The sequence below is a fragment of the Hippocampus bargibanti genome, linkage group LG18 (genome assembly GCF_051943395.1).
Source record: "Hippocampus bargibanti isolate YZ-2025 linkage group LG18, ASM5194339v1, whole genome shotgun sequence".
NCBI classification, from domain to species: domain Eukaryota; kingdom Metazoa; phylum Chordata; class Actinopteri; order Syngnathiformes; family Syngnathidae; genus Hippocampus; species Hippocampus bargibanti.
The window spans coordinates 11,099,871-11,123,436 of NC_142751.1; the positions used below are offsets into that span (position 1 = coordinate 11,099,871).

The 23,566-nt window shown below is 38.4% G+C and overlaps 1 protein-coding gene and 1 long non-coding RNA gene across 2 annotated transcripts; both read left to right on the forward strand.

Annotated features, from left to right (window-relative positions):
* Positions 1–404: 404 nt before the first annotated feature.
* On the forward strand, positions 405–19,367 carry LOC148884611 (leucine-rich repeat-containing protein 75B-like). The gene is made up of 4 exons (XM_089021306.1): positions 405–1,188; positions 6,137–6,265; positions 9,994–10,106; positions 18,726–19,367. The coding sequence occupies exons 1-4, from the start codon at positions 892–894 to the stop codon at positions 19,312–19,314; spliced, it is 1,128 nt and encodes a 375-aa protein (XP_088877432.1). The 5' UTR covers positions 405–891; the 3' UTR covers positions 19,315–19,367.
* A 1,091-nt stretch (positions 19,368–20,458) lies between these two features.
* On the forward strand, positions 20,459–21,025 carry LOC148884612 (uncharacterized). Its single transcript, XR_016118177.1, has 2 exons — positions 20,459–20,497; positions 20,653–21,025. It is a non-coding gene; the product is annotated as an uncharacterized LOC148884612 (long non-coding RNA).
* Positions 21,026–23,566: the final 2,541 nt, after the last annotated feature.

Below are 23,566 nucleotides of genomic sequence, written 5' to 3' on the forward strand. Positions count from 1 at the left end.
AAGACAGCTGAGATAGGCTCCAGCAACCCCCGCAACCCTAATGAGGAATAAGCGGTACGGAAAATGAGATGAGATGAGAGATTTTAATTGCCTAATTTTATTTATTTATTTATTTAGCTGCCTATTTTTTATTTAGTTGCCTAATTTATTTATTTATTTAGTTGCCCATTTTATTTCTTTATTTGTTTGTTCATTTGTCCATTTCTTTCTGTCTTCCTCTTTCTCTCTCTTTCACTCTATCTATTTCGCTATTTCCTTCTTTCTTTTTTCTTTATTTGTTTTTCTTTTTTTGTTTTTTCATTTTTAATTTTTGTTTTTCCTTTTTTCTTTTCATTTTTTTCCTTTTCTCCTTTTTTTCATTTTTTCTTTTTTCTTTTTCTTTTTTTGTTTTTTTCTTGTTTTTCCTTTTTTCTTTTTTCTTGCTTTCTTTTATTCTTGATGTAAGTAGCACAGTGCATTTAGAAAGTATTCACTCTCTAAAATGGCATTATAATCATATTTATATTACTGAAGATGTGACAACAACGACATAGCAGCAGCAATAATGATCATTCTTCCAAATGCATTTAACAAAGCAACAGAAAAGAAGTTCCTTTAGTTTGCATTGCCGTCTGCGTAGTGCTGTCGAGTGATTCTGGAGATGAGAGGTCAGCCCGGCAGCTGTTTCAAGAGCGCTTTTCTGATTGGCTAAGAGCAAAAAGCGTTTGCATGAGGGATGCGATGAAAAAGGAAGGGGCACAAGGGGGCTGACGACTAAACGCGCCGAGCGTTCTCACGTCTGTTGTGCGGTGTGCAAAGTTTCTTCAGCATGGATGCGTTTGAGCTCACTTGGATGCAAAAGTCTCATGTTTCGGCAAACAAAAAGCAGAACAAAGCGCGCTCCCTGGAGTGATGGGCTCCAAGTTGAGCAGGCAGAGAAGTCGAGATCTGGAAAGTAAACGGACCAAGAAAAGGCGGCAGAGGAATGACACGCCGCTGCAAAGCGACAGAGGAGGAGGAGGAGGAGGCGGCGGCGGGGATCGGTTGTTTACCTCGTTGATATTGAAGTCCGACAAGCTGCCGGCGATGCTGCGCAAACGAGACCACAGCCCGTACGCCAGGCGTGTGGCTTGGATCCGAGACATCCAGCGACATTTACGCGAGCACAGATCCGAGCAAGCGGCCGAAGTGCTCAAACTGTTGAGGAAAGTAAGAATCCGTTGGATTAAATGATCTAAATGTAGCAAGAAAAACACGTTTGCTTTTATTACTCTTAGTAAAGTCAGCAGACTTATTTGAGTCTTACAAGAGATGAATGGTGTCTGACGAAAGCATCTGTTTTGTATGCGGGACATGTTTATTCATAGCTGGAGAACGGAAGGAGCGCAGGGTATAATCAGCCTTAAAAAAAGTATAAAATATTGAAAATTTGATCCAATGTGTTTTGCATTACATAAAATGTCATCGGGTCCAGTGTTTACAAAACGATCTGGTGTATTTTTCTCGAAAATGACAAAAATGCAAATAAGGACGGGTTTAGGACAACATAAACATTCAATTCAGCGTAAGAAACCTTAGAGGCTCTTCTTTCATCAGAAAAAAATAGTTAATTCCTAAATTATGTGGGTCTGGAGTTATATGAGCTTGAAATGAGGGAAGCTGCCCAAAATAAAATGCAATACATACATATTGGTTTCTATAACGCTTTAACAACAGCCAAAGCTGGAACAAAGCGCTAGTATGGGAAAAAAAGGAAATGCTGCCCCCCTGTGGAAACGAAGAAACACTGCCAGAGGTCTGGCCAGTGCATTATTGGCACCCAAGCTTGAAAAAAAAAAAAAACAAATTAGAGAATGGCGCTCAACGTCATATTTTCAATTCCCGAATAAATTTGTGAATGGCAGTGAATGAGTTAATGTTTAAGTTTTCTCAAACGAGATTGCTCTTTGCTTTGGATTGGATGGTTTTATTTGTCAACTTTCCCACTAGGAGCGGTTAAACGAATGAAGTGATGTATGCGCATTTGTGATTGAAATACTGTCATTTTCCGATCCCTTAGGTGTCGATCGCAGACTGCATTTGCGAATTGAAGGTGTGGTTAAGCGAGCAAGATTGCCTCCATGCTTAATATGCATCTTGCTTTTGGATAGTCGGCTGGCTTGGTCAGTTGAGAGTGCCACGTTGTCAGATGTGAGTGTGCGCAAGAGAAAAGCAGAATAGAGGTGGGATGGGAAAAAAAAAGAATTATGACAAAAAGTCTGATGTGATGACTATTATTATTTTTAAATCATTCTAATTGGGCATTTTTGATGAGAAGAAAGGAGTATCAGTGCAGAGCCGTGAACTATCACGGCTTGGAATTGAAGAGGATTTACGTGAGACAAGAGATGTGATACAATCTGTTTTTATCAATGGATGCTACAGTTTCGTGTTTGCTTTCAAGATTTAGCTTTTAGCAGATGTGCATATTGCACCATGACGTCCCTGATCCACTGGTGAAAAGAACGCTTTGATCCTCTCCTCTTTCATATAGAAATGCTTCATCCTACAAAGAGGGTGCAGAAAGTGCTTAAGATTGAATAACTGTCTGTGTTTTTAATAATAATAATTTTTAAGCGCCTTTCAAAACTCTCAAGGTCACTTAACAGTCACTGTGAGATGTTTTTCTGCGCGTGAGCAGCGGCAGCCACACGCGCCAGTGTTCACTTAACCCGTGAAATATAAATTTCTCCAATGTGAGACAAAAAAAGATCATGTAATCTAATATAATCTAATCTAATACATGACCATTTTTTAATTAATCACCAATTGATGTGAATTTTATTTTGTCAAATATTGGAATCTGCTTTGAATACAAATAGATGTAAATTTCATGAAACAAAATGAGAAACGGCTTCGCATCTGTTCCACAGCTGCCTCTTTTGTGTCATTTCGCAGCCCAGTGTTGTCAAACCGGAATCTCTTCTCACAAATCCATACGATTGTGTAACTCTTCCGATGCTTTTAATCCGCACTTTCCATGGATGACGGGCTTGGGGGTGGGGGGGGGGGAGGATTTAGCCCAACTAAAGAGATGAGAGCGAGCGCCGTTTTCTTTTCTATTTTTTTTTTTTTTTTTTTTTACAGCTCAGTTTGAGCTTTCCACTTCCTCTTGGTGGCTTTGCACTGATCAAAGGCAGGGAACAGTGAAGGTGTTCTGACGGGAGCAATTTTGATCACAAGAACTCCCCGGTGTTAGGCAGAAGGGGGAAAATAAAAAATAAAATAAAATAAAAAATAAAAGCCAAACAACAACCGTTAAGGACAACCCACACCTGCGAACAAGTTGTGTGCATAATTTGTAAAATCACTTGAAATGTCTTCTACTGGACGTATTTTACAAAGATTCCACCACATATAGCTATATCTTACGTTTCAAGACTCGCGCAGCGTTCACTCAACCTGGAATAACTCATATAGATGGAAAGCTCGCTAGCTAGCTAATAGCGAGCTAATAAATAGTTGGCTTGCTAGGTAGTAGCTAGCTAATAAATAGTTCGCTATCTAGCTAATAAATAGTTAGCTAGGGTAAAAATGACCCACAACATAATCATATTTTTTGTCCACATAATATGAAGGTTAATTGCTTTATGCGTCATGATTCAACGTATTTTTTTTTAGCAGTGCCTGATTTAACCACGGTGGTGTGATATGAAGATTTTCGCAACTGCTATAAACGACTTATACGCGCCGTCGTATTATTTGTATTCTCCGTCTCTCGTGCGGCGTGGCAGGAAAGAGCTTGGTTGAATGAAAAAAAAGAACTGGCAAAGATGTCGTGTCGCTGCCGTGCGGCGGCGACGCAGTTTTTTTTTTTCCTCTTCACAAGAGGCAGAAGGATTTTCAGATAATCGCCTGGAGATGATGGAACATGTCTCTTTGGCGTGGTGAAAGCCATTATCGAGAGGAACCAATAACATCTCCATTGCAACATGTACCCCTGGAGGTTGTAAACATAATTAGTTTGGGGTGTTGGAGATATTCATTCAGTGAAGAAAGAATCAATGTCGCTGGAGCAAGTGATGGGGGAAGAGTCTTTTGTTTACACCACAGTGGCGCTGAATGATTCATCAAATTCAACCCGACGGCGCGGTGCATTGTAATGCCATTTTTTCCTCTCGCAATCAGATTATTACAAAAGAAAATCAGCCCCATTGTACCCTGTGAGGAGTCAATAATAGCCTCACATGCTGTAAATGTACCAACATTTGGCCAATGACTTTGATGGAATTTTCAAGATGGCTGCTTCCATGGCTGAAACCCAAGATGACTTTTAGGAAGAAGAGTGGATCTTTATCCTGAAACTAGTGAAAGTTGAGCGAAAATATGGCATCGGCCGACGCATATTTACAGTATTTCCTCCCGTATCCAAAGTAGAAACACTGGCCTGGCTCAGTCACACTTGACGGCGTAGCTAATTGGATTCTAATCAAGTGCACAGGCAAGAAGATGCAACACATCTGATATCAAATTACATGGCTAGCCCTCAAAAAGGATTTTTTTTTTCTTCCTCCAATCAGACCTGAGTCCATTTTGCAATCAGGAAACGACCAAATAAACGATTAGAATTAAATCTGATAACATTGTAGCCGCATGATAATACAATAGACTTTGTCTCGGTATTAAACGACGTGTATCGCAGATGCCAGCTGGCCAACATCCCAGCATCAGGGACTCCTACTGAGGTCCAGTGTAATAAATCAAGTCACAAGCGAGAGGAGGAGAAAATGCTGATGGAAGTTTCCCTCCTCTACGTGCCTCCTCAAAGGCTTTGGATCGTCAGAGCGCACAGAACATTACATAAGCTCAACCCCCGGTCTGTTGTATAGTGTCCATTATCACACTATTTGGCTATATGGTGTTCTTTGAGAGCTGTATTTTTATTTATTTTTTTTGGACATGAATATGTACTTAGAGTCAAAGAACCGCAAATATCATTGGTCCCCGGGGATTTTGCCCTGCTTCGGGATGCCTTTGCTTTACATTTGTGTCGTCTTGCTTGATATGAGCATTGGGTGGGAAAATAACAACGTCCGAAAAGTTAAGTCATTCACTGCCATTCATGAATTTATTCGGGAATTGAAAATATGGCGTAGAGCACCATTTCCAAATGTGTTTGGGTTTTGTTTTTTTTATTATAATAATAATCCATTTCATATATAAGCGCCTTTCAAAACTCTCAAGGTCACTGTACAGTAACAGGATATTTTTTTCTGTGGGTGAGCAGCGTCAGCCACACGTGCCAGCATTCACTCAATCCGGAAGTAACTTTATTAGATAGAAAGCTAGCTAGCTAGCTAAAAGTTACTTAATAATCACTCAACCTGGAAGTAACTCAAATAGATAGAAAGCTAGCTAGCTAAGAATTATCCAATAATCACTCAACCCGGAAGTAACTCAAATAGATGGAAAGCTAGCTAGCTAGCCAAGAGTTAGCTAATAAACACTCGTGCTTGGGTGCCAATAAAGCGCTGGCCATGACCTCTGGTAATGTTTTTCTTGTCCACAAGGGGGCAGCATTTCCCTTTTCTCCATTTTAGCACTCTGTTCCAGTTTCAGCTGTTCTTAAAGCGCGATATAAACCAACATGTATGTATTGCATTGTATTTTGGACAGCTACCCTCATTTCAAGCTCATATAACTACAGACCCATATAATTTAGGAATTAACTCTTTCTTTTCTGATGAAAGACGAGAGTCTAAGGTTTCTTACGCTTCGTTGAATGTTTATGTTGTCCTAAAACTCAATATTATGTGAATCCTGGAATTCGAGTGACAATGACAAAAACCCTGGCACTGGAGTGGACACATTTTTGCACATCTGGCAGTGAATGAGTTAATGACTTGGGATGTCCAATTTGCCTTTTTCGGGAAGGCGAGGGATGAAGGGGCATGAGTGTGAATGTATGCTAATCCTGTTCCTTCCGCATTATATTAAGAAGAAAAATGTGTCCAATATGCTGAGATGACATGAAAGGAATTTGAGGATGATCTCATGATTTTCAACGGGATCGTGACATCGCACACATCTCGTGACCCTCCAATTTTTTTCTTAAACACACATGTAGACACTTGATAAGGTGCAAAAATATGAGTCTTTCATTCCTCTTTTTTTGCAGGATTTGGGACTTCAAGGAACATCGCTCAATGACATTTTGTACAAGAATGCGTCTTTTCTCAACCTGGTGGACCCAATTTCACACGAGCTGTTGTTGAGTCTGGCGCGAGACCTGCAATGTCCGAAGAGAGTGAGTATCCGGAACAAGTTTTAAATTGCTTACTCTTTACCTTGAGAGCTTAACTCTTTCATATGGCCACATGAAGTTGTCCACTAGAGTGACCGCTATATCTGAACAGGTTAAAATGAGTGTGGCATTGCATGGTAACCCATGATATTCTATGTGCAAAGAATGAATGAATGAATGAATGAATGAATGAATACAGAAATAGATCCATAAACAAACAGAAATAAATACAGAAATAAATAAATACACAAATACACCAATAAATAAATACACAAATAAATACATAAATAAATAAATAATACACAAATACAGTAAAGTCTCGTTATATCGATATTCAAGGGAGTCCGAAAAAATATCGATATAACCGGGACTATCGATATATCCGACCCTGTTTGCATGTAATTTTCTCCGTGCGTGCATAGAAATAGTATCGATATAACCGGGACTATCGATATATCCGATATCGATATAACGAGACTTTACTGTAAATATATACAAAAATACATAAATAAATGAATGAATAAATAACTAAATAAATACATACATACATACATACATAAATACACACAAATAAAACACACAAATAAATAAATAACTAAATAAAATCACAAATAATTAAATACGCAAATAAATAAATACACAAATAAGTAATTAAATAAATAAATACACAAATTAATAAATATACAAATACATAAATACATAAATAAATCAATACATACTTAAATAAATATGCACATAAATAAAAACATAAATACACATAAATACAAATAAAATCACAAATAAATAAAATCACAAATGGATGGATAAATAAATAAATAAATAAATAAATAACAGAAAATGTGAATAAACTATTTACCTTACTGTCGCGAGTAAAGACACTTTTTCAGAAGCTGAATTGTTGATGAGCTGCTGGAAACCAAGTAGAAAAGGGGCATGTGGTTGGTGTTTGCAATAATTCTGAGGCCAACATCCAATTAGAAACAGATGAAACCCACAGCCACATTTTTACAATTGATTAAAAACACATGTTGGGTGACGTGTTTTGAGAATTGAATAAAAAAGGGAGATTGCAACGTGGATTTTTTTTCAAATGACAATGAAGCTCATTGTCATTTGAAAAAAATCCCCTCCATTTGAAAATATTCTCAAATGCTTCATCATTATATCAACACCTTCTTGTAATGAACATCAAGGATATGTTGACGTGATGCATTGCAAACTTCTTCGAATGTATTTTTTAAGTCAGGGATGAATTAGGTTTAACCTGAGTTGTTAGCAGAAAATTTAGTTTATGAAATCAAGCTGTTGATTGGTTAGGGAATTGTTATAAGATGAGTTGGATAATTTTATTCAAGTAGTTTGTGGCATATACATTTGAACTCTTAGGCAGTTAAGTGAATCACTTTTTTCATATCGGCACAACTGTGCTAGCAGAAGATTCTCTGCCTAAATGACTAACTTGCCGGGAGCTCATTTTGACTCACGGAGTCCACAAGGGTAATGACCTGTGAGCAATTCTAATCTTATCGCTGCTTATGTTTGCAAATGAATGCCCACGAGGAACGGAGTGAAAGTTAGACGTGGGCAAAAATCATTCTCTTGACTGTCTAGGGACCCTAGACTGGACCCAGTCGTGGAAATGACTTGCTTTGAGAGAGGCTGCATGCTCATTATTGATATGCAGTTGCCCTCTACGGCCAATGTAATCCAAAATTGACACGTTTTGAATGATAAACAAATGGGAATTGAAAACCGCCAACAGTCATCATTAGCCATTAATGTGTCAACGATGCTAGCCAAAGCAATGTGGTTGTTTTAAATAGTGCACACTTTTGTTTTATGTTTATTTTGACACAAAATGTAATTTTAGTGTGGCATTGAAAAGGCTTGAAGCCTAATTTGGAATAATTATTCACTATCTGCCAAGCTTCTTCTCAACTCATTAAAAGCTAAAATAATGGACCTTTGACTGCCATAGCTGTCAGTAACAGTGTTAGCGTGACGTCATGGTCAACCGAGTCTTGGAGAATTTGCAAATCAGGTGACTTGTATCGCCAGGCATCATTGTGTTAATTTAGCTACCTATCGAGCTATCTACCTCGCTATCTAACTGTCAACCTAGGTAGCTATCTATTTGCTATCTCTTTGTTATCAAGCTATCTAGCTGGCTATCTAGCTAGCTATCTATTAGCTAGCTTTCTATCTATTTGAGTTATTCCGTGTTGAGTGCACGCTGGTGGGTGTGGCTGCTGCTGCTCACCCACAGACAAACTTATCCTGTGACTGTCAAGTGACCTTTAGAGATTTGAAAGGCGCTAATAAGTGAAATGTATGATTATTATTAATAATAACAATGTCATGTATGTGTTTTGATGCAGCGTGGGTAGCGCACGACACTCATCTATCGTTCCAAGACGACATTTCAAATCAGCATGCTAGCCAACTAAATGGCTAAAAACGGCAGCATCGATTGTTTTTAGGCTTGAGACATATTGGTTTGTCACACAAGAAACAAAGCAGCGGCTGAAATAGTTAATCGCTTTCAGTTCAATAGCCTTTTTGTCTTTTCATACCCTTACCCAGTCTCTCTCTCTTTGCCACAATGCTTCTTTCCTGTTGTTGTGTTGTAGCATTAATTAGATTTGCTTAGCTCAGCGCAACCTATTCCATTTATAGTGTCACTGAGAAAAGAAGAAAGACGTTGGAGGAAGGAGGAGGAGATGGCGGTAGGACCACTAGGTTCATGTTTGCCGGGAGGAAAATGTTGTTTACTTTAGAAGATCAGAGAGATTTTTCACAACAGTGTAGATTTCCACCATAACCTGGTTTAAAAATACAATAACAAAAAGTCTTCCGAGACTAAAATGAACCAGAGAACATTTGAGGAAACTAGGACGTGGGAATCGGATTGTCCCAGTTCTGACTTCAAAAGAATGTAAACAACAAATAGAGCGGATTCCAGTCAATTGTTTGTTCTGATTTCTCCCGACACATTTTGACCTCCAGCACACTTTCATTTACATAAATCATCATGTCTAAAATTTGGCTCGGGGGCCAAATACGGCCCCGGTTAATTTTCATCCGGCCCGTAGCCTCCGTCATAATATCAATAACGCCTGGTCTTCATGTAGAATTAATACATTGGCAGTAGCGTGTGCTCAGTGCTGCCATCTAGTGGCTAAATTAGGAACAGCAACTTAGTATAAGAGTAATTGACTAAATAAGCCCCCCAATTTTCTAAAATGGTGATTTTCTTATTAAAAAAATACATTCTAAAATGGTGACAATCAACAAAAGAGCAATTATTCCTGTTCAACTGTTACAAAAAAATGTTTGCGTTGAAAAACTGTATTCAACTCATTGCACCTGCATGACTGAGAGCTTACACAGACGCAAAGCAGCTGAAATTTAAATACAAAAATGTAATGTGAAAAACAGAATGGCTCACTGAAATTTATTGAAATTACCTGCTGTTAAATATAAAAAACGTCAAGGTTGTACATTTTTAACACACCAAATATTGGCCACCTTTTGAAAAACTTTGGAGACCCCTGATATAAATAAAGGCATGCTGGAGCCTTTGAGTAGTAGCCGGGGGACACCCTGTAACAGTTGCCAGCCAATTGCAGGGCACCCAAAAAAAGAACAACCATTCATGCTCACAATCACACCAAGGGACAATGTTTAGTTTGAGATTAGCTATTCACTCTGCGTCCGTTGGCTTTCTCCAGGAGACGGACTCCGTCAAGTCCACCAACAAGATCTGCCGCCAGCTAATTTATCATCTGACTCCTCACTCCAAATGGACGAGACAAAGTGTCCCCAGGAGAAAGTCTCAAGCCTGGTGAGTGTGCTTCCGAAAGAAGCTCACGGTCATTCACATCCTTGCCGTAAACATTTGTGAGAGTCATAAATCCTCCTTAAAGCCTCTCGGGAATACTCATCGGAATTAATGTGTGACAGTATGGACAAGTGTTCTTGTTTTGTAACCTGCATCACGTTTTATACTGAGCTGTGGTCAATTTTAGTATTCAGGTTTATATTTTGGAGTGAGAGGGGACCATCTAGAGTCTCACCAGTGAAAGTTCCATCATGATCCAAGGAGAAATAAGACACTCTCGAGCCTTTGATTGTGAATCGCTGCCCTGATAAGCAACCGCATGATCTGAACATGCCCGAATTGCAACATTGGACAATGCGCTATCGCCATTGTGTAACTCATTCACTGCCAAACATGTGCAAAAATGTGTCCACTCCAATGCCAGGGTTTTTGTCATTGTCACTTGAATTCCGTGACCTACAGAATATTGAGTTTTACGACTACATAAACATTGAATACACCGTTAGAAATCTTAGACTATTTCTTCTTTCATCAAAAAAATAGTTAATTCCTAAATTATATGGGTCTGGGGTTATATGAGCTTGAAATGAGAGCAGCTGTCCAAAATACACTGCAATACATACATATTGGTTTATATAGCGCTTTAACAACAGCTGAAACTTGAACAAGGCAAGAACATGAAAACAAAAGAAATGCTGCCCCCTTGTGGAAAGGAAAAAAAACATTGCCAAAGGAGAGGCCATGGCCAGCGCTTTATCGGCGCCCAAAAAAGAAAAAAACAAAGCCCGAACAAATTCACGAATCAGAATCAGAATACCTTTATTCGTCCCGCAATGGGGAAATTTGCAATGGGGAATGGCGCTACATGTCATATTTTCAATTCCTGAATAAATTTGTGAATGGCAGTGAATGAGTTAAAAACATCACCCACACACGCTGAAATTTTTGAGCCACTTATTGGCAGAATAAAACAGATTTAGCAAACAAGCAAAATTTAAGCAAACAAGGTGAAATGCACTTCTGGACTTCCACCAGCAGAGGCGCAGTTGAGATATTGTTGATGACATAATAATAATAATTGGATTGGATTGGATTTGCCTTTATTAGTCTCGCAGTGGAGAAATTTACATTTCACAGCAGCAAAGTTATGAAAGAAATGAAATAATAATAATAATAATAATAATAATAATAATAATAATACATTAAAATTTTAAGCGCCTTTCAAAACTCTCAAGGACACTTTACAGTCATGGGATAAGAACAACAACTCAAATAGATAGAATGCTATCTAGCTAGCTAGCTAGCTAATAAATAGCTAATAGATAGCAAGCTAGCTAGATAGCTAATATGTTTCCTGACTCAAATAACTAGCTAGCGAGCTGTCTTTTAGATAATCATAATAAATTGCATTTATAAGTGCCTTTCAAAACTCACAAGGACACTTTACAGGCATAGGATAAGAACAACATTTTTTTACTGCTGGTGAGCAGTGGCAGCCAGACGCGCTAGTGTTCACTCAACCCGAAAGTGCACACCACTTACTCAAATATAAAATGTACTTAGTAGTTTGCGATCAAATAGAATGCTGTATTTTTTTGTTTTTGTTTTTTGTGTGTTTGAATTTCAATGTTAAAAAACAGGCTTCGGGATCACATTCTTAACGGATTGTATATGTTGGCAGGATTGACAAACGGCGTGATTGAATACTCTTTAGCTTCCTCCGAGATAATGACACATTTGAGTTGAGGGGGTGGAGGGAATAGAAAACAAACCTCTTAGCAGATGGCTTGAAAAAAAAAAGACTTTCCCCTATTGTACACGTTGAGTGGCGCAGCCACAGGGCGACACTGTGTTTGGTTTCCCAGATGAGTCACTTCCTTCATGGAAACGGAATAAATAACATTTGCAATGTTAATCTCACAGCAGTTAAAACAAACAAACAAACAAAACCTCATCTGGATTGTGTATTATTTTAGTGCAACAAACCTTTGCTTGTTATACAAAACACCTGGACAAACAATGGAAAACAAACAATCTTTCTACAGCACGGTCAATATGTAATGGATTCAGTTTCGTCGCCAGGTGACATGGCTAACCCATTTCTTGTGACCTGGTTGCACAAACTGTCCTAATTCGCAGCTGGATGGAAGCGCTCGATGGCTAAATTGCGAATCAGCATCATGATTTGATTCCAAGTGACAAACTGGATGCGACGCTGCGACAGAAGACACAGAAAACAGTTTGCCTTACATAACCGTGGATCGTGGAATGGCTGCTTTACTATGTCAAGGAACAGTTATGAAACCGGCAATGCACAGCTCCGAATACGGTACAAATGGTCTCCGGTGATATTTATGATCCTCCCAGGGGTTCGCGTCGTGAAGATCATGCTCGAATTTGTTTCTAATTAACATTCTGGCCCTATGTCATTATGACTGGACTTTCCTGCTCATCTTTGTTGTCTCAGATGAGCTTCGGGTTGACCGCAGGAAGCCTTCAATTATTCATATTCATGATGAGCCATTAGGTCAAAAATAATTCAGTCGTGCTGTTCCACGCCAAGCATTAATTTCAACCATCATGACCGCATCTCAACTTGCTCTCATCATGAGACGCCACAAAGCTCCGAAATGCTGCCGAAGCTCACCAGCTGAGTAACGTTGTCCGCTCTGAAACAAAAGCGCACTTTCCCCAATTGCTCTGCTATTATGATGATCAGAGACAAACGAGGTTAAGTCATCTTGCAAAACCACTCTGATCCCTTCGCAAGGGTGTGAAAGTGTGCCTGCAATCAGAGTCCAATCTGAAAAAGTGCTCGCACAGGGCAATAATATTTTTGAATGATGGTAATACACTTTTGAGTCATGTAAAATGTTACTTCTATTATAAAAATAGTGAAATTACTTCCTAGGATATAACAATCCATGAAATGTGGGAAATAATACAAGGCAAAAATAAATAAATAAATAAATAAATAAATAAATACAAAAGCCAATAAATAAATAAACACACAAACACAAAAGCAGATAAATAAATAAACACATAAACACAAGAGCAGATAAATAAATACAAACATTAAATGAATAAACACAAAAGGTCATAAAAATAAATAAACACCTAAATAAATAAATAAATCAACACAATAAATAATGGAATAAATACATAAATAAACACATACATAAATAAACATGAACAATAAACACAAAATAAACACTAAATAAATATATCAATAAATAAATATATACATAAATACATGCATGCATGCATATACACATACATGAATAAATAAACACAAAAGGCAATAAATAAATACATAAATGCATAAATAAATACATAAATAAGTAAATACATACATACACACGTACGCACATACACACATTCACACATTCACACATTCACACATTCACACATACAGACACATGCACACACACACACACGCACGCACACACACACACACATACATACATACATACATACATACATACATACATACATACATACATACATACATACATACATACATACATACATACATACATACATACATACATGACCTTGGAAGTACATCATGTGTAAGGAAAGCAAAAACATGCATGAGTCAAAAAGCATGGGGGGCTATGTGTGTGAATACAAGAGCTCTAATCAGCAACCTTGTAGTGATGCCGCCGCCTCCTCTATCTCCGAGTTTGACAGCCCGTTTCCCCAGAGTCTAAGCTCCAACTGCAGCACTACTGCATGTGGCAATAACCGAGCAAAATGGACTCTATACAGTCAGCGAGTAGAAAGCGCCTGGTAACGGAATAGAAGAAGGCTATCGGGAACGTGGTGGCATCTTGCGCCATTTTAATTTTTTAAAAGTGCCCCCCCCCCAAAAAAAAAAAAAAATGCTCATGTGTTCTATTTTTCTGGAAGTAACATGGTAACAGATTCCACTATATTGATACTGTATATATAGTTTAGCCTATTAGTATAGGCTAAATGTGTCACACTTAACCCTGCGGGGCAAATATCACTCACAAATACGGGGACAGATTGAACTGAAAGCATGTCACATTGAGATTCATTTCCCCATGTGGGACTCTTAAAGGCTTTCTGATTCTGGTTCCGAACCGCCTAAAAATGACGATTCAATTCAAACACTACCATGAAAGTCATTCGTCACTGCCTCCAAGCAATAACTTTGTCGCCACTTTTTGAGCTATACCAATATATATTTTTTAGCCTACTTGACTTTAAGTGTAAAGTCATTCTGCAATTCATCTTTGGGATTAATCAAGAATACAGACACTCCCCGATTTACAAACATCCAAGTTACGAACAACGGTACATACGAACATTTTTGTAGTAACATATGTAGTATTCTCTCCAGTTGTTCATGTACATATCTTTATAGAGCATATATTTTATTAAATATTTATTCTTCAGTACAAACCAATACATGTTATTTATACGAGCCTTAAACATATTTATATAAGCCTTAAACATACATTCCATACAAAATATAGCACTGACGCAATACACGAACGAATTCACCTTATGAACGAATTCACCTTACAAACGAATTAATCTTACGAACGACCGTTCGGAACGTTTCTCGTTCATAAATTGGGAAGTGTCTGTACCAAATTCACCAAAATCCAAAATCCGGCTATAATCAGCAGGATGTGACTCAAATTGGCCAGGGATAGAGAGAGAAAACGAGACAAAAAAGACAAACTGGAATCTTGACGAGACACCGAGAAACATTTTGACCTGGTAACTGATTAGTCACAACAAGAGCGAGTTGACAGGCGCAGTTAGTCCAGAAAACCGAACGGGTCTGACAAGAAAAAAAGGGGAAATCACAACAAAATAAAACAAATGACAAAAACACAGATCATGACAGAGAACCACAAATATGCAGCACATCTTTTAGTGTTTAACCCCAAAAAAACTTTGATTCCACAAATAAAATAAAATATCAAAAAACCACCACATGATTTGAATCAAATAGACTAAAGTTAGCCATAACCTCCCCTCAAAGTAAGGAAATAAAGAACCCCAAACCGTGCTTCTCATCTCCCTGTAGATTACTCATTCACAGGCTAAATGAAGGGGAACTTAAAGTCTGCGTAGGAGGGACAGTCGTTACAAGTTTGTTTTCCATCCCATGCCTTTAACTGTCACTCTGTCAGAGATATGACAGTCAGACACTGTGGACCAAGACTCGGAACAGAAAGATTGTCCCTACTGCCGGCAGGAGACGTAGCCATTCATGACAGACGTCTGAATTCTACGGCCCTCTGCCAAGCTATTTATTGAGAGTACATGCAAATGAAAGTGATACATTAGTAAAACAGTTTTCTTGATTATAATACCATTTGTAACCTGGCTAATGAGCTCTTCCTGTGCAGGATGTTCAAGTTGTAAATAACTTTGGTGGTAAGGGAGTATCCCAAGTATTCTGTGCAAGGCCAGATCTCCGAGATGAAGCTGACAGTTTAAATTGCTGTGTCTGTTGACCAGAGTGACCCCAGGTTGTCTGTGCTTCAATTATATATTCAGTCTCACATGTTGGCTAAGCATATAACAGCATGAGACCTTTAAATATGATAACTTTTTATTCTGTCTAATCTCTATCACACTCTGAAAGTGCAATATAAATCCACCACCCCAAAAATATTTGGAGATGAAAACCAAAGTGGAACTGATAAGCATGAGAAGATAGCTTCGTTACGCCAACACGTTCTCAAATATGCCCGTTTCCCCCCCCCCGTCGGCCCGCGTTCTATTTCAACATCGCAAAAAGCCCCAGACGTTTCCTTTCCCATCTCTAAGCTTTACATAACCACACAGCAGCGCCGTGCACGAAAGTTAACAACGTCCCCGAGGAAAGTCGTAGCTATGAAAAGCAATTACACTGTCTGCTCCAGCCATATGTAAGCAGCCGATAGTTTGACATGCGCCACTCGGCGTTTATTAGTAGATTCCTGTACTGTTGTCAGTTTGCTGCCAACCGTGTCAATAGTTTTGCCCTTCCCCCGCCCCAGGGAGCCTTTTTACTTGTACAATGGCACCTCTACTTACAAATGTTTTTTTCCGCACGATTTTCTTTTGTAAGTTACGAAGCGATTGCCTCTCGTGACGAAATAAATTTCAATACTGTACACGAAAAGGAAACATACAGTACTGCTACCCGCAGCTCTGAGTTTCTTGAACGCGCCATAGTTATATCTGCTCTGCCATTGGCTACTATGCTGCATCATGCTAGCATCTCATTGGCTAAGAGCAGGGTGTGAAAGCGATTAAATGTATTATTATTATTATTATTAATTCCTAAATTATATAGGTCTGGAGTTATATGAACTTGAAATGAGGGCGGCTGTTGAAAATACATATACTGTATGTACAAAAAAGAAAAAACTAAACCCGAACACATTCAGGAATGGCGCTCAACGTCATATTTTCTATTCCCGAATAAATCCGTAAACGGCGGTGAATGAGTTAAACTGTAGTACAAAACAAACAACCAGGAGCAAAACCACAACATAACAGTATCTGTACTATCACAGACTTGGGGGGGTGTAAATACTTCTACCACTCCTTCTGTTTCTTCTTTTGGCGTAGGGCGCCGCCACAGTTTGCTGTATTATCATGATAACGGATTGCAGTGTAAAAAAAAAAAAAAAAAACAACAACAACACGTCTCCTGATAATGCGGATAGCGGGCTTGTGGCCAAATGAGCAGCTTGTGGGTGGGAATTGTGGCCACGCAACCCCGAGGCAACATGCTTGAAAGCTAACTTTCAAGTGTGGAGTCGTCCTTTCTCTGTCTCATTAAAAAAAAAGACACCAAAACTCCCACACCCTGCACTATCCAGTCTGTCCACAAACAAACATCGCCTGACTTTGTTAGTTGTGCAGGATATCGTTTTCCCCAGACAAACGTGTGGGAGGAACACTGGCTGAGTAAACACCTGCTATAAATAAATTGCTCACACTCAGAATTACTCATCAATATAAAGACATTTTCAAAAGCGGACATTTTCAATTGAACGGATTATTACTTCACGCTGCGACTCGGCAGTTGAAACCCCTGATGGCTTTACATGGTGGGGGGGGGGGTGTACTGTAACTGCATCTTGCAGTTCCAAACTATTTCAATAGCTCAGTGCACAAGTTTCATATTCTTTTATTTTTTTTTACACTTTAATTTCACGTCACGCTACAAAATGAACAAATTGAAATATAACGCCTCAGTAGACAAAACAGACTCATTCATCATACGGTCATTAATAGCAGTCTTATAGCACTTGATGAATAGCTGAAACGGGCAAACTTTCATATCAATAAAATAATCAATAAAAATTACTTTAAGAGTTGGGAGGCCAAATGACTTTTTTTTAAAGGGCTGCTCCAGCCTTTTAAGAAAACTATTTGATGAAGATAAACTGAGTACGTGAAAGGAGGACATGAAGCATAATTCATTTTAATCATCTATCCCGAATCACAGTGCTGATAGTGTTTTATTTTTCATTTATATTTCAGATTGTTTTTATTCTTACTGTACTCTACTCTGCCAAGGCATCGCTGTCATGTCCAAAATCTTAGCATTCATATTTTTTGTTCACAGACATAACATCCGCCATAACAGAAGCCATAACTCAAGATTGAGACATATTGAAATGATAATTCTCCCGTGACATTATCAATCGCGCTTGTTACCCCTCTAGTAGAGAGGTGTTTTTTTTTCCTTTTTTTTTTGCATACTTTACAATATTTGCAGTCTATCAAAATCCACCTATTTAACTAATTGACTGCCAGATGTGCAAAAATGTGTCTCTTCCAGTGTCAGGGTTGTTGTCATTTTCACTCGAATTCCAGTACCCGCAGAATATTGAGTTTTAGGACTAAATGAAAATTCAATTCAGTGTAAGAAATCTTCTTTCATCAAAAGAAAGAGTGAATTCCTAAATTATATGCGTGTGGAGTTATATGAGTTTGAAATGAGGGCAACTGTCCAAAATACAATGCAATATATACATATTGGTTTACATAGCGCTTTAACAACAAACAGGTGAGGCTAGAACAAAGCGCCAGAGGCCATGGCCAGCGCTTTATCGGCCAGCGCTTTATCGGCACCCAAACAAGAAAAAAACAAAACCCGAACAAATTCGAAAAATGCGCTCTCCGTCATATTTTCAATTCTCGAATAAATTTGTGAATGGCAGTGAATGAGTTGAAATCACATTCTCTTTGTAGTTTTTTCACTTGTTTTTATGGAGAATTGTATCTGTGGTTTTATTTATGTGCTTGTTTTGTCAATGGCAAGTGTCCTTGAACACTTTGAAAGGCGGTTATAAATAAAAAAAGGCTCTGTACTCACTTGAAGCACTGTCTGCTTGATACTTTGCACATTGTTTCACAGTTGTTCCTGCAAGGTACCACTTACATTAATGAATTGGATTAGATTAGATTAGATTAGCCTTTATTAGTGTCCTCCATATTAATTTGTCATGTCTTTTTTATGATGATACTAGTGCAGTGTGTTCTACCAGAGACAAATTCTTTGTCTGTTCTTCATACTTGGCTAATAAATATGATTCTGATAAAATGCATTCTTCTCTCCTATTCTCAAAATAGCCTGAAGACCACCCTGAAGAAAAAGCTGTCCGGTGATGTGGTCAATCTCTCCGGTATTCCGCTCTCGGGAAGAGACGTCCACCGCGTAGGCTTCTACCTGCAGGGTGCAAGCGACGGCGTATCGGCTGTGGATTTGAGCTTCACAGGCCTTCAGGATGACAGTTTACGCCTGCTCCTGCCGGTCCTCAGCGGTTTACCCAAATTGACCACGCTCGCCGTCAATGGTAACCGTCTAACGGCAGCCGTCCTCAAGGATGTGACGGAGGTGGTCAAAGACCCAAAGAAGTTCCCCAGTTTGGCGTGGATCGACCTGGGTAACAACGTGGACATCTTTACCGTGCCACAGCCGCTGCTGGTGGCCCTGCGCCGCCGTTTCGGTTTACGCAGCAGCCTGCCAACCATATACGAATACAGCGAGGCTACGTTCAGTGGCTATCTTACCAATATGGAGACTTCCGTGGAGGAGACCAGCGTGTTTGAGGAAGGCGACGAGGGCGAGGATGAAGACGACGACAGACTGAGAGCTTTACGGGGCTTTACGGAGGAGAGAACGTCCAGGAATGTGCAGGTGGCCTTCTGTGGGAGGTGAAAATGAATGGATGATACCAATGCTATTTTTTTTTACTGGAGCCATATGTGTGTGTGTGTATATATATATATATATATATATATATATATATATATATATATATATATATATATATATATGTGTGTGTGTGCCTGTAAATATGTGTGTGTGTGTATATATATGTGTGTGTGTGTATATATATATGTATATCGATATATACTTATATACATATATACATATACATACATAAATACAGTACATACATGTATACAAATATACATACATATATACAGTACATACAAATATACATACATATATACAGTACATACATGTATACAAATATACATACTTATATTCTATCTATCTATCTATCTATCTATCTATCTATCTATCTATCTATCTATCTATATGTTGTTTTTTATTGTTTTTTTTTTATTATGTACATGTGCATATCATGTACATACATACATGTACATGACCACAAATATCTCTTTTCTTTAAAAAAAAAAATACACCGTATCCTGCCTCTTGTTGTTGCTGTACAGGTACTGTTGTGTATTTATGTGCTTGTTTTATTTTGTTTTCATTTTGGGGGCAGGGGATTTTTTTTTGTGCCAGGTTATTAAAAAGATGAATGCCTGGTGTTTGTGTGTGTTTGTAATAGAGTGTATCTCAGCTGGCACACAGTGTAACAGACTACCTTTTGATCGCAGAAATGAAATGTTTACTCATTTGCACTTAAAGGACAACGAGTCCTTGGAATGAACAGACTTTGTTTTAATGAGACTTTCTTGATATGAAAGTTAATGAAACACTGTATTATTATTATTTAAGTGTTTTTTTTTCTTTTGTGAGGATTTATCAATGGAGTTGCAGCTTTCTTTTAGAATATTTAGATATTATTTTTACCTTTTGTTGCATCCTAAATAAACTGTTTAAAAATGAAATTTTGTTAATTTTTGTGGAATCAATTGTGTCTTTGTGCATGTTATAAATATATTTTGGTGTTAATGTACACTGCCCCCTAATCATCCTATTTGTCTCATTTTCACAAAAAAAGCATTTAAAAATAAAAGCAGGCATATCCGCCACCGAGGTCAGGCATGACCTATATGGGGCGTGTCTTACGTAAAACGTGACCTACGTATGACGTCAACTGCGTCACCGGAAGTTGTGAGCGCTCAGCTGTCTGCAAATGCAGCTGGTAATCAGAGCATTTGCGCTACATCTTTTATCATTTTCATTCAGTTTGTTTTGTCTACACAGAGAGAGCAGACAAAATGCTGATAGACACTTTTTTTAATTTGTTTGTTTGTTTGTTTGTTTGTTTTTCTCCTCATTGGCACGTTTGCATGTCAGCATTTCATCTCTTGTGTGTGAAGAAATGTCGCCCTGAGCCGACCTGTCACGGGATGAAGAATACCAACATACTGCTAGCGAGGCGTTTTCACCAAGAGAGTGGAGTCCGCAGCCATCAGCCTTCGTTTCGATCCCTTGTCCCTTCATATGAAGGCCCGGAATGTCAGGTGGAAAACGTTTCTAGTCGGAAGGTGTTTCAGGCTTTCGCATTTTTGCGTTTTTTCAAGTCGAAAATATAAATGTCAACACATAAGTAAATACTGTATTTTAAATTCACAGCATGTTACAACATGACCCATGATTACTGTCAAATTAAAAATGTCACTCGAATCACCGACCCGAGTCGACAATTGAGTCTCGCGACTAAACAAACTTTGTGCGTCCCCTGGTGTTCTTTTATTGTAACTACGTTTATGACTTTTATTAATAATAATAATAATAATAATAATACATTTAATTTGAAAACGCCTTTCAAAATTGTCAAGGACACTTTACAGTCACGGGATTTTTTGTGCAAGTGAGCTGTGGCAACCTTTCGCGCCAGCATTCACTCTACCTGGAAGTAATTTTGCACTGAATATCTTTTTTTTGTTGAACTACAGTATTTCAATTTCTCTCTGTACTTTTACACTTTTTTTTAACTTTTATTTTTTTCGTATTATCATTGGAAATGGGTAGTGTAGCTGTGATAATTCCTATTCAAGCAAACATTGGGATACTGGATAAATGCTGTTTCATTTTGTTTGTTCTATCCCATCATTTAAAGGACAACCGACGCCTCCGGACAAGTTGTGTCCATAATTTGTAAAATCACTTGAAATGACTTCTACTGACCGTATTTTACAAAGATTCCACCGAATATAGCTATATTTTACGTTTTAAGACTCGCGCTGAATATTCAGGAAGTCGTTTTTGAGTTGGTGACGATTCAAGACGTGACGTCACGTCTGGAACGCCCCTGACCGAGAAAGCGACACACAATGCATTTTGGGTACTTTGTTTGGTCTGAAAACATCATGTTGATCCGTGTTAATGGTGAAATTAGAAGGAAAACTCATAAATAACGCGATGGTGAATTGTGGTGTGTTGCACCAAGACTACTATTTGATACTAGTTGACACAAATTCCCAGCAGACAAAACAGCCCATTTCCAACGGAGCTTGGGCGCCATATTGTGCATTTTCTGGGACGCTACATTGGAGTCCTGATGGCTCGAATTGATCCGGAAGGACTTCTTTAATCGATTGCAAACATGTATGCTTTCCTCTTCAGAACTATTTGAATCATATTCTGAACTGGATGAGTATCAAGAAAGCATCTTCTCTGAATCTGAAGCCATTGTTTTGATTCTCGAGCTAGGCAAGACGTCCTGGTGTGACGTCACGAACAAGGGGGCGGGACCTTCTGAAACTCGCCATATTCGGGGTCATTTTGAAGTAGTTTTGGGACACTTTAACTCATTTTTATTGGTGTTTTGGATTTGACTAAAACTATCAACCTGCATGTTTTGGGTATTTTAGATGCTATAAAACGTTTTTCTGATGTCAGTTAGTAATCAAAAAAATGTGTCGGTTGTCCTTTAACAGAGTCCTGAAGAGCAAAGATAAGTTAAATGTTTCATTTGTATAACAATGGAGAGTCTCCCAATTAACATTAGGCACATTATGAAGGTCGAAAGTAGAAGACAATAGGTATATAAATATAAATATAGAATATAAATACAGTATAAGCGTATTAAAACGAGTCAGTGGTCATGGGTTGTTTCCCTACTATTACACAAAATGTCACTGAAATTGTTTTGAAGTTTTTGAGTCATCCTGCTCAAATATATTCAAGAAATAATAATGCATTGGATTGTGGTATCAGGAATAAAGTCAACAGGCAAGTCACGATTCAGTAGACCTCCAACCACTTTAAACCTAGTAAATGAATTATCAGTGTATATTGAATAAAACACCTTCTTCGCCATCTTTGATGTTCCCGGCAGTGGGGAGGAATATATGGTAAACTGTGTCAGTGCTGGCCTGAGGGCCTTTGAACATATTTAGACCAAAATGGCTGTGAAATTAAACCAACAGGAGGTCGCTATTGATGTGATATGGCATAGAGAATTTCAAAGGGGCATTTGCATCATTTCTTTGCTTGCCTGCAGTGATGATTCCGCTGCTGCAGCAGAAGAGTCTGAGATACCCAAATGTGGTCGATTATTATCAAATGTGAGATGCCAGGAAAAAAAATCTTTGTCTCCTGAGGCGCACCTGGCCCCGGATGATGATTGTGATGTAACGTTGGAACCTCTAAATTCAAGTAATTTGGAGTTCAAACTAACGTATGCCTAAAATACCTTAATTATAAGGCAGGATATGTAGAGTGATACATGGAGTACAGTACTATACTTGCGTCTTGGCGGGATGCAGGGATCTGTTAAATCGGGTAGGGACATGATTATTGGGACACATTTGACCATTTTCCTTCCACTCAAAAAACAAACAAGAAAAACAAAACACAACACAATTCAAGAGGTATCCGAACGTTCACTTCCGTGATTTTTTTCCCTTATATTTTCCACTCGTCTCGCTGCCCAGTGGCAACATGCTGCCCCTCACAGGTCAGTCCTGGTACTACAATAGACAACGTAAGATGACGTAATGCAACTAATAACAATAATGATGAAAATAATAATAAATACATTTTATTTTTAAGCACATTTAAAAACATTCAGGGATACTTGTCACGGGATAATATATATATATTTGCGCCGCCATTCACTCAATCCCGATATAACACACGCCACCAATAAATGTGTAGGAGAAACAGAATGTAAAGCGGCATAAAGGTTCAAAGAGTTTACTTTTCGAATTTGCCACATGTACAGAGATCTTCGAATAAATACGATGTCATAATATTGACATTG

Coding starts and splice junctions, on each gene's coding strand:
- LOC148884611 (XM_089021306.1), top strand. CDS start 892: ATGGGCTCCAAGTTGAGCAGGCAGAGAAGTCGAGATCTGGAAAGTAAA. Junction 6,266..9,993: donor ACCTGCAATGTCCGAAGAGA/GTGAGTATCCGG, acceptor GGCTTTCTCCAG/GAGACGGACTCCGTCAAGTC. Junction 10,107..18,725: donor AGGAGAAAGTCTCAAGCCTG/GTGAGTGTGCTT, acceptor TTCTCAAAATAG/CCTGAAGACCACCCTGAAGA.